Source organism: Erithacus rubecula, assembly GCF_903797595.1.
Source record: "Erithacus rubecula genome assembly, chromosome: 3".
NCBI classification, from domain to species: Eukaryota; Metazoa; Chordata; class Aves; order Passeriformes; family Muscicapidae; genus Erithacus; species Erithacus rubecula.
The window spans coordinates 144981072-144992421 of NC_136689.1; the positions used below are offsets into that span (position 1 = coordinate 144981072).

General features: G+C 37.9%; 1 protein-coding gene across 5 annotated transcripts; it reads left to right on the plus strand.

Annotated features, from left to right (window-relative positions):
• Nucleotides 1-649: 649 nt before the first annotated feature.
• Nucleotides 650-10822, plus strand: TMEM71 (transmembrane protein 71). Of its 5 annotated transcripts, none has more exons than XM_079302800.1 (9): nt 650-713; nt 3784-3841; nt 4902-5111; nt 5920-6089; nt 6587-6766; nt 7285-7360; nt 7849-7898; nt 8083-9350; nt 10586-10822. In XM_079302800.1, exons 1-8 carry the CDS (start codon nt 701-703, stop codon nt 8157-8159), a joined length of 834 nt encoding a protein of 277 aa, XP_079158926.1. In that variant the 5' UTR covers nt 650-700; the 3' UTR covers nt 8160-9350; nt 10586-10822. The 5 variants fall into 5 exon arrangements, with proteins under 5 accessions (XP_079158926.1, XP_079158927.1, XP_079158928.1 ...); XM_079302801.1 differs by lacking the exon at nt 10586-10822 and having other exon boundaries at nt 8083-8155; nt 9324-10197; XM_079302802.1 differs by lacking the exon at nt 10586-10822 and having other exon boundaries at nt 5962-6089; nt 8083-10197.
• Nucleotides 10823-11350: the final 528 nt, after the last annotated feature.

The window sequence follows — 11350 nt, forward strand, 5'->3', positions numbered from 1 at the left end:
AACATATGATGAATGGATACCTTACACAGTATGAAACATTTAGCATGCAACAACGAATGTGTTTACAAATGGCTTTATTCCTTTCTCTTTTCAATGGAATTCATATTAACATTACAGGGCATATATTTGCAATGTTTGGAGCTGTGAAAGGTAGCTCTGAACTCTCACCAAATGTATCTTCTGTACAATAGTGCTTTTGCAAAATGTATTGTTATTATTTTTTTGGTAACTAGATCATTTTCTTACATCAAAGCCTGTCAGGCACACAAGTATTTCAACAAATGGAATGATTTGTATACACAACTTGAAAGTTTTCTGTGTGAGGTAGAAAAGCAAATCTGAAACAAAACTGTCACTGATGAGGAAAGGTTCTGTCTTTGTTCTCCATGGGCACTGGGGGAGGTGTTATCTGTTATCTGGTCGTTCCCTCTGGCAGCAGCCGGCAGGAGCGTTCTCTGGGCTAATCTTTATCTCGGGTTCGCTCTTCAGAACGAATCTTCGATGTGAGGCTGCTTCACAGGAAGCGTGACCTCACTGGGGCTCAGTGCCGCTGATTGCACGGGCTCTTTTCAAAAGCAAACAGGGCACTTGCTGGAGCTGCCTGTGCGAGCAGCCAGGGCTGAGTCTGCGGGAAGCCGCTCCAGGAGCTCCGCGGGCGCTCGGGCTGATGAAAACTTTTGCGCGCATGTGTTAATGTGGAATGGATTTTCCAGGTTTGAAGGATTTTAGACTTATTTATCTTTTAATATATTTGTCAGTTGAGGAATAGCTAAGCTTTGGATTCGTTTCTGTGCTGTTCTTCAGGAAGTTTTGAGGTTTTTGTGAATGTTGCTACCATTACCTGCAGGGAGAAAAGACAAAACTGCTCTTCAAAAACAACTGATATGTGTGAACAAATAAAACTCTCGTTGTAGACACTTGTGTTTGGTAGAAACAATAGAATAAAACTGGCTGCCTGGGTTCCAGCTATTTGAATAATTAGCAGTGTATTTTGGTAGGTACTAATGTAAATATTTAGATTGTACACCAAAGGCATCATTGGCTTAAACACTAATTTGATTTATGGAGGGAAAGGTTGTTAAAACCGACTGGTTTGGACAGTGACTTTTTGTTTATATTACAACATGAACTTTTGTGTGTTTTGAAATCCAAGGGGGGTTGTTGCCTTAAATTTTTATTTGGATTCTTGACATAAAATGTTGCCACATTCATCTCAGATTCGCTTTTAGTGAGATTTCATAGAGCTGCTGGCTTTTTCTCATGCCATAGTTTAGACGTGCTGTGTTGATGGCTCCTTTCGTGGATTACAGATACACTACCACTGCTCCATTGTACAGTGCTGGTTGAGAAGCTTTGTTCTGTTGTCATTACTATAGCTTCTCACATTATTAATAGCCCAGAAATAGGACTGAATATTTAATTAAAGCAGAACACTGTGCAGCATTGTCTACAACATGATGTTTCCATGTTTGCTCCATCATTGATTGAATTATTTTCAAGAACTCTCTTCATTATGCATGAGCCAAAGAACTTCATGATCAAGAGCAGCAAAAAAATCTGTTGGACTGCCTGTTCTATGACTGTTCACAGAAGCTTGATAATTTCATCACTTAAAATAGTTTAAAAGCAAGTTACAGCTACTTATTAACTGTTCTTGAAAAGAGGGAAACGCCTCACCTCCCCAGCAGTATATCTGCATGTTTATATTGCTCACTTTCTTTTATAAATAGATGAATATACTCTCTTTTATCTTAAATTTCATTTCTCTGTAGGGTGGCAAATAAACATCCTGCAGAGACATACCTTGCAATGTTGTGAGAGAATTCAAATGAGGAACAGAAGGACTGTGGTTTGTTCTGCCACTGTGATCAGTATGTGTCAACACTTTCTAGTGAAAGCACAACTCCACAGGAAAGCTGCCACTCCTAAAAGTTATTCTTTTTTAGACATTGCTACTTTTTATTATCATTGAAAGAATTGCATGCAATACACCTGTGCTGTGGGCTTCAGTTGCTGCAATGTTTCACTCTCAGATTAATAAAGAACTGTGATAAGTATAACTAACTAATCCTGACCTATACTTCTATATATCCTTTTCAAACTAGTTAGCCCTAGAATCAATTACTTTTCCCTATGTCAGAATACATTATAACTAATAATTAGACCTATATTGCTGATACTATCTTACACATCCTAATTTTCAAACAAGACAAAATAAAACATGCTTCCATTTCTTTTAAAACTCTTTTACAGATAATCAATATTCCCTGTTACCCTAGGGTGTATGAAACACACCTTAACTTTTCAAGATATATGGAACAACACATGTTGCATCAACTCCAGGGCAAATAAAGTTGGATAAATTTGTCAGAGTTTTAATAAAAATAAATACATTGTGGAGAGAATCTATTTTTACTGACAAAACTTAGGATTTTTGTTGATTTTAGTTTATATCCAGATCTACAAACTGAGTTCTTTCTGTATTTTCTTCTAGAATTTGAATACATTTCTTGGTTTTGAACATAAGATTCTTTGCACTTTTAAAATAATGATTTTGCCTAAAAACAGAGAAATTATTTCAGGAGGTAGCTGTATGTTAAAATTAGCTCTAATACATGTCAAACTGTGAAATACACCACTGGTCTCGCTAGTACAACTTGCTCTGTGGCATTCTGACTGAGGCTTCTTGATCTCTCTCTATTTTCCCCCAGATTCTTTCCATTTTCTCCTCCTCGAGTCATTTTTTTGCAGCCATTAAATCATAATTCATTCATAATAAAGTGATTATTTTTTTCCAAATGGGTAGAAGAAACAGTATGTATGGGACCAGGGTAATAGGACTGATTTGTAAAAAATACCCTGAAGGTTTCACTTCTCTTTTTTCGTCACCTTGCCTGGTCCTAAGACTGACTCAGCCTTCACACCCAGCCTGTGACTGACAGCCGAGTTCCTGAGGAGGATAAACAAGATTGCCAAAGTGGAAACCCTGACCTTCATGTCATTTCTTTGCCACAGCTCATAACTGAACATGAAAATATAGAATTCTCTTAGCCCTACCTCCTCTCAGAGGTGAAGGATGGGCATTTACAAAAGTGCTGTAAGTCTGAAGCTCTAAAAATCCAGGAGAGACAAGGTAATATGGGGAAAGATAGTATCTTTTATTTTTCCATGTAATAATAGACATAAATTCTCCCTATGGATAGTCCTTGCTCATATTTTGTGAGACTGATTCTGTCAGGTACAAAACATCCAGCAGCACTTTGCACACTTGAGCCTTGGTAATCCAGACAAATCCTATTTCCTTAGTCTCCTGCCACAATATTACTATCAAATATTTGTCACTGTAGCAATCCCTGTGCTCATTGTGTTATGTCTGCAATTTTCATCTGAAAAATACAATGTAGTGGCAGCCTTTCCATTCTGCTACTGTATCTTGTGCCAGTTCAGGTTCTAGCTTTGGCATGAAACAGATTTCTGGTAAAACACCTCAAAATTACTGTGGCTATTGTATTTGTGTCCATAATTTTTTCTCTCAAATCTATTATCTGGGCAGAGTATAAGTATCTGATTTCTGTTGGCTCTGATTCTGTGTTGTCCTGGTTGAGATGAGTTTGCTATAAGCACTAAGCCTTTCCCTGATTCTTCCATATGCTTTATCTCCTTTAATTCTTCCCCTAATTTTCTTTTCAGTTTTAATTTTTTTTATTATCTTTCTGGTATTCACAAGCTACCTGTCAGTGAATATGATAATGATTCCTTCTTATTTCACCTTTGCCTCTGCAGGTTCAACACCATTTAATGGAGAGCATAGACACAGCCTCTCAAGACACATTTTTCCAAGGTATTAAGGGAAGTTACACTTGATTAATTTTACTTTTGTTTTTGTGTAGATTTTGTAAAAATCCCTCTTAGGCCACTGAGAACTGTAGTGCTGATAATAATTTAATTACTGTTCTAAATGGAAGTTCAGAAGTACTGCTGTGGAGGTTGGAAACACCAGCTTTGCAATTACAGGGTTTTGGAGTATCTCCTCCATCTGCTTTTCCCTACACTGAAATTATGGTATCTCTGTGTGACATGCCATATGGGGTAGTTAAACTTCTTACTGAAACACAGGTCAGACACTAAATCAATCTGGTGTCTTCCTTTCTTTCCATGATGTCACTGTGTGGATATTTGGAACTCATAGGTGTTAAGGGGAAAGGCATAGCCATAAATTAAATTTTAGTCAAAAGTACAATGTCTACAACTTTTAGATCTTTTAACCTTTGTCATTACTCACTTCTATTTTAAACACCATAGAGTATATTTTTCTGTGCTGTATTCATCCCAAAGTCAATTGTGTTTCAGTGCTGGATGGAGCTATCACAATGTGTGGGCTTTATCCCATGTTGTTCCAGCTGCATGGCCCTCTAGGATTTGTGAGAGTTATAAGTCATGTATCCTTTAAACTTCACTAAGTATGGCTAGGTTATAAAAAAGCAAGTAAATCCTGTCTGGCTCAGGGGCATCCAGTTTGTGCCATGTAGAGCAACTCAGAGAAGCCAAATACTGGAATGCCTCTGATGGCTCCAGGTCAGTGTAGGTCTGGAAGGACTCCTTGGCCAAGAGCACTGCCACAGAAACACACTGAGCACTTCTGAGCTCAAGCTGGCTCCATGCTTCAGGAAATGCTCCCCTGGCATCTATCCCTCCTGTAATCTGAAGCTCTGGAACGTGTGGTGCACACGTCAGCTGGCTGAAACCCCCTAGTACAGAGTAATATCATTACATCCATGTATTTTAAATCTATGTCATTACCAGTCCCCATTAGCTGGGAATGGAAATTCATTACTATTAAATTGTGAGTTTGCTCTGTCCAGACCTTCTCTAAATTAGAGGCTTTCATTTCTCCTTTTCAGTTGTGCTTGTGCCTTTTTGGATGACGATCCTGCCTATGAGTGCTCCACACATCCTCTGACAGGCTCCCTTCCTACGTGCCGCCGCAGCCCTCGACTGCTTGCTAATGGTTATTATGTTTTGACAGAAGACAGTTTTCTGTCTGATGAAGAGGGCAACATAACACTGACACCATCCCACACAAGTGTTACATACAAAGAGAATTTAGTTCGGTAAGTGAACTATGTGCAGATTTTACTCCATCATCTCTGGCCTTATCTAGAAGTGTATCTGGAGGTGTCTCTGTGTCTGTCTACATTTTGCTTGGCATAAGACCAGCATTACTTCTGAATGGGAACATCTCAATTGCTTAAGAGAGTACAGTGAATGAAATTACCTGATTTTCAGTCACATCTTACTACCCAAAAACTCTTTAGTGCACAGTTTTTGCTATAATTGAAATTGTGTCCAATAAAACAAAAGAAGAGAGTTACAGCTCATTTTGCCAATGGGGTGTTACTCTGTTAAGGACTAAGAAAAGAGTGTATATAAAAATATCTTTGTCTAAAACACACACACACACACATATATATAAATAAAAATGTCTGGTCCTGGAATTCTTACTCAAGGAAAAACAGCTCTTGATTCAGAAGAAAAACAATTTAGGAAGGTATGTAAAATGTAGTTCAAAAAACTTGGAGTTCAGAGGATTCAGACTACCCCAAATAGGATATAGCAGGGTGAAAATAATGGCTAGCATGAGACACTCACAGCACTATCATAGACCAGGAGCTGTGATATCATGTGGTATCAGAGTATCCAGTATCACAACAGCATGGTCAGCCCTGCTGTTCATACATTCCCTGACATACTGTGTTGTGCAGCAGCCATTCCTGGTGACGTGCCCAGGCTCCAGAACAGGGCTGGGAGCAGCACCCAGAACCTGGTTCTTTCACGCCATTCCTGCAAGCTTTAGAGCTCTGTCCCTGCTCAGCAAGAATAATTAACTCTATTCCTTGGCAACACATCTTTTCTTTCTAGTGTGTTCAGGCGAAGGAAGAAAATCCGTCGCTCTCTTGACAGCTTGTTCAATCTCAGTGCCTCCAGCTCATGGCTCAGCTCCACCATTCCCAGCAGGATGGATTTCTCCCATGCAGAGGATCCTTGGCCTGATGGATACAGCAAACTAGAAGCCAGTCACAGTGATATTGGTAAGCCCTGATCAGGCTGGTAATCAAGGTACAACATTGCAGTCCGTGTTTAGTGCAAATTGGGTATCTCTTTCTGGAAGTTTTGCATGTGTTGTTTGCCAAGGTGTACAGGTAAAGGATAGAATGAACTACAGAATTCTAAGGGATAAATAGAGCTCCTGGCATTCTAACTGAGTAAGATTCTGCAAAGACCTCTGTGCCAAAAAGTCATTTTTTTAGTCAATTTGAATGCAAAGTCATCACCAGGAATGTTTATTCTGGTGTGATTAATACTTGGCATTTTCACCTAGCTCTTTCAATAACTTCATCTCTTATGCTCTATGCAGTTTTGTCTTTACTCTGCATATTTTCTCCTGCATACATCTGAACATGCCAATTCCCTACTCATAACAATTTGGAATCTCTCCTGTGATTCAGTAATTAATTCCTAAATTCATTAATACAAAGTCTCAGAGCTCTTCTTTTGTGCAATCTCAGTATATGTGCATTTCTTGTAGGTGATTTAGACTTTTCTTCTGAATATAATAACCATGTGTCACAAAGGCAAATTCCAGCATCTAATGGTGCATTTCTCACCAAAGATGACGAGTTTCTTCATTTTGAAGAACCATTTTGTGCTTCAAAATCCTGCTCTTCATTTATGATAAATGCAAATGAAGAGAACTGGAACAATACAGGTATGTTATATTCTTATTCTGGCATGCCTCATTTTTAGACTGAAGTGAAAATACATTGAAAATATGGATCTGACTCCTTGCAGAGTAGAATTTATTTACTAAAACATATATTTTAAATAAATGATTAAAAATAACAAAACCACAAAATCTGTATTTAGTTGATTACTACCCCCTGCTTACATCTTTCCTTCACCCATTTTTCAGAAAAAAAAAAAAAAGGAGTGAAGAGGAAAATGGAGGAAAGGGCATGGGAGCAAAAACTGAAACAGGCAATTATGCAGAAAGGCTTGTTTTCTGAGAGCATGGAGGGCATAGTGTTTCTGTAGTTGTGGGGGGAAAAGAGTCCTGAGAGACACCCAGTGCATGAAAATTAGGTTTCTGCTTTGAATCACTCCAGGCGAGTTCTCTTTAAAAGCAACTGAAGAGACTGGTCTCACAGGCTGAAGGTAGCCTTTGCAAACACCTCCTGTCATATTTACTTTCAGTAAAACCCATTATTTCCCTGATTTTTATTTTAGAATCCAGGACAGTGCAAAATGTCGTTTCTCAGATGGTTGCACTGATCATGTGTTTAATCATTTCAGTATGTACAAGGTAATTTTTTTTCTTTTCTGTTTCTGACATGAGTGCTTGCTTCATTGCAATTGGTCAATAAAGCTTAAATTAAGGGTCACAATTTCAAAGTTTTATATATCTTACTGGGAAAATATATTTTCACACGATGCAGGAAATGCAGAAAAATATCTGAGCTATATAGCTATGCATAAAAATAAGAAATATGTATGCAGATATGAAAGCTACTTTGCCAAGTGTGCTTTGACAAGGGTTTTGGCAGGCTGAGAAGAATCAGAATGGATCTATGTCTTTCTAAGTGGGTTTTGCTCTCAGTCTGAATGCTTTCCAAGAGATTATCTTCAATAGTTTACGTAATTTAAAGTTTCAAATTACAGTTCACCTACCAGAGTTCAGAGGGTTCATCTGCAATAATCCTTCCTCCTCCTCCCACCCAGGCTTCACCTCTTTTAACCCAATATGCATCCCTTGGCTTTTTTTAACCTGTTTGGGTATTGTTATGTTCTCAGATATTTTCTGGGAGGACTGTCTGCCACTTTGTTGCTGATGATTTTAGTTTGTAAGTATGGAATTTCTTTATTTCCATTTTTTTTTTTTTTTTACTAAGTCTCATCTGAGGACCAAATTCTATCCTTGGATGTATATCCATGCATCTTATTGATCCTAATAAGAGGAGTATATGGTCAAATGGGGGCAAATCTAACCTTCAATCCATTACAGCATTTTGCAATTTAATTTCACAGTTCTTTTGTCCCAAGATGCTGCTGTGACATCTTTCTTCAGTCTCGATACATTTTTCAGAACAACTAAGCTTTGGTAAGTGGTTACAGTGTCATGTGATAAATAGATGAATTTGGAAATTTTATATTAAGAAGAGGAAGTTGTTTTCATGTCAGAAGATAGAAGGTGGGATCTGAAGTTACTGATGGAGTGTTTGGCTTTTCCAGTTTTTGATTTGTATTTATAGAAACTTTGTGTTCATTCAAAAACCTGCCTTCTCATAATGTGCAATAAATGTTATAGCAGAAAAGGAAGGCAAACCTAATATGCCATGACATGATACAGACACAGACCAAGCAATGTAATTTATGATTCCAGAGGTGCACTTTCAAGCCTTGCACTGAAGTCCACTCCCAGGCCATCAGACCTAGCCTTTTTTTTAATTGGACAAAATAAAACAAGCTAATAATGATGCTCAGTACATCACCACCTTCCAGGGACTACAGCATTCATATAATTTGGCCTCTCTAGTCCAATGCACCATTAACTCACACACAGGCCTTCATGCTGAAAGCAATATGGATGTGCTGGATTTATTAATTACCATTCTTTCACCTTTTTTCTGCATCACAAAATTCTAAATGTCTAAAATACAAAATGCTTCTAAGACTAAAATGTTTGGGTTTATCTGAATTTTTATGAGGTGAAAGTGAAGCTCAAGAGGATCTTTTTTGCTTCTGAAGCTGTCAGGAGATCAGTGTATGCCAAGGGCACCAAGACAACCTGGCAGACTTCAGTCTTTGAACTGGATACGTTGGAAGTTGGAAACAACAAGAACAACTTGGACAGCCCTAGTGCAATGACAGTCCCACTTTTTGATGGATGATGTATCAGTTTGTTGCTATATCTCTAGTCTCTAAAACTTTGGTTTTACCAAAGCCACCAGTCAGGACCAGTGTGTTGCAAGCACATGCCCCAAAGTGCTTGCTTTCCCTCTTCCTGAATAGCTTAGCCCTGAGTCATAACAGAGCTGTTCTTCACAAGAAAAAAACACACTCTGAACTCTGAGTAAGCTTTTCAGCAGCAGGTACACAGAGAATGCCTCTTCTGTGCTCATCACAACTGAGAAGTCACCTGCTCAAACAAGTAGTCCTGCAGCTTAGCTGAATTTGTCAAAAAGGACCTACTGATAATATATCATGATTATAAGAAACTGGATTTAAATCAAGACATACAAAAATGTATTATTCTTTTTTCCCCACAGAAAATAATAAGAAGTAAAGAACAATAGGTGAGTACATGTTTAAGTTTAGAAAGAATTCCATATTTTTGAGGATGAGTCCTATTGTAGAACAGGATTCAAACATACCAGAAAGGTTCCACGGACTTTTCATTAAAATAAGGTTTAACTGCAGGACCCTAGCCAGTTCTCACTGCAAATTACTCCACTTTGATGTCTACAACTCTTTTGATATTGCATTTGGATTATATATTTTTTTTCTGTTGTCTGGCAGCAGTGTCTAAATAGCATAAGCTGTTAACAATTGCTATGCTTTAGCCCAGAGAAAACATGTTTTCCAGTTTTCCAAGCAAAACAAGTCTTCCTTTTCCCAAGTGTGAACTGAACAGCAGGACCAGGTGCTGTGCTGCTCTGAGTTTGGTTGCATTCTACTGAAGCAGTGAAGCAGCATCAACATTAATTGGTCCAGAGTATCTGAAAAACACTTAGACATTCTTCTATTCCCTACTCTTTTTCACTCAAGCCTCTTCCTCACACTCTAGTTTCTGTTTATCAAGCATTTCTAAGCCTTGCTGCAGCTCAAACCCTTAAAACAAGAGCACTGATTTATTTGTACTTGGAGTTGGGCATCCCAGTCCAGACTCTGCTATTTCCTTTATATCTTTACTTTGTACAGTTAAAAATGAAAAGAAGGAACCCAGGGGGAGCTCTGCCCAGATTGTGTTCCTTATAGTGTGGATAGAACAGCCTTCTTCATCAGTTTCCTGGTTGAGTACAGTTCAGCTTCTGAGATCTAAAGGCATCTGCACAGCTGCAGGCACAACCTGGAAAACCTTACTTCCATTTCTTAGAAGGAGTGTGTTAATCCTAAGAACAAAGCATTTTAAAAGGGAGTGCAAGTATTGCAAGTATTGTCCTACTCACAGCATGCCAAGGTAGGGGTGCCATGCATGGCACTTCTTAAAGTCAGTGGAACTGTTTATGGAAGGGCTGAAACACCAGAGCTTGAAAGCTCACTCTGGTTTTGAAAGCCACTATCAGCATTAACCAAAGCAGGTACAACAGGATGGAGTGGAGAACTTGGCACTTGTTGCATGGCACAACTAAACTAAACACAGATTGACACAGGGTACTGCAGGACAGGACCTTCCACAGCTCAAAAATGCACTTCCACTGTCTCTTGCACTTTGCAAAAACTTAAAAGCAGAGTTGTTACTTCTGTGCATTTTGAAATTAGTTCAATAACAGTTTTCGTTTTTCCTCCTCCTCAAATTTATTTTCATCAGCTCTTCAGCATTGAACTCCTGGATACCTCCTTATGGCCAAGTTTACACGTTCCTGTGGGGAAAAAAAAAGAACAGATTGATAGTATTCTTCCTCCAAAACACAAATAATTTTAGCTTTATTTTTCTTCTGGTCAAATGTGATTGAGGCCTTAGTTCTTGATGACTGCCTGAAAAGAAGTGCTGTACTTGTAGGATCTTTATCTTGATAATAAAAAGTGTTTTTTAAGTCCTGTGAAATATTTTTAAAATAAAAATTATGTATCCCATATTTTATATAATGATTTCTTGTTACAACATACCATCAAAGATAATGGATTTGGATAGTGGCTGAGTACATGTGATAATTGATATATTATGTAACTAAAATAGTATTTATAATACTTATCCTCATATTTACTTTTAGTTAATGCACTTGAATAATATTGTAAGTGTTAAGTAATTCCTCTTCTTTATTTGAAGCACAGAGACAGCTGAGAGTAAATATCACTATGCAAAATATGTAAATATTTTGTTATCTATTTTATGCCTATTGTAAAAGGTCCATTACTAAAATCACTTCCAAAATGAAAGGATTATAAAGATCTTTTGTGTTTAAATAATCTCTTGAAATAATAATCTGGAAAGTTAAATCCCATTCTGAGAGAAAAGTCTAAGACTGCAATTACCCTGCAGTCATCAAACCTTTTATGCTGAAAACTGGAAGAGTTCACTGTAAACTCATTAGTGCACTGGAAATTATCGATGAAAAATCTGATTGAGATTGAA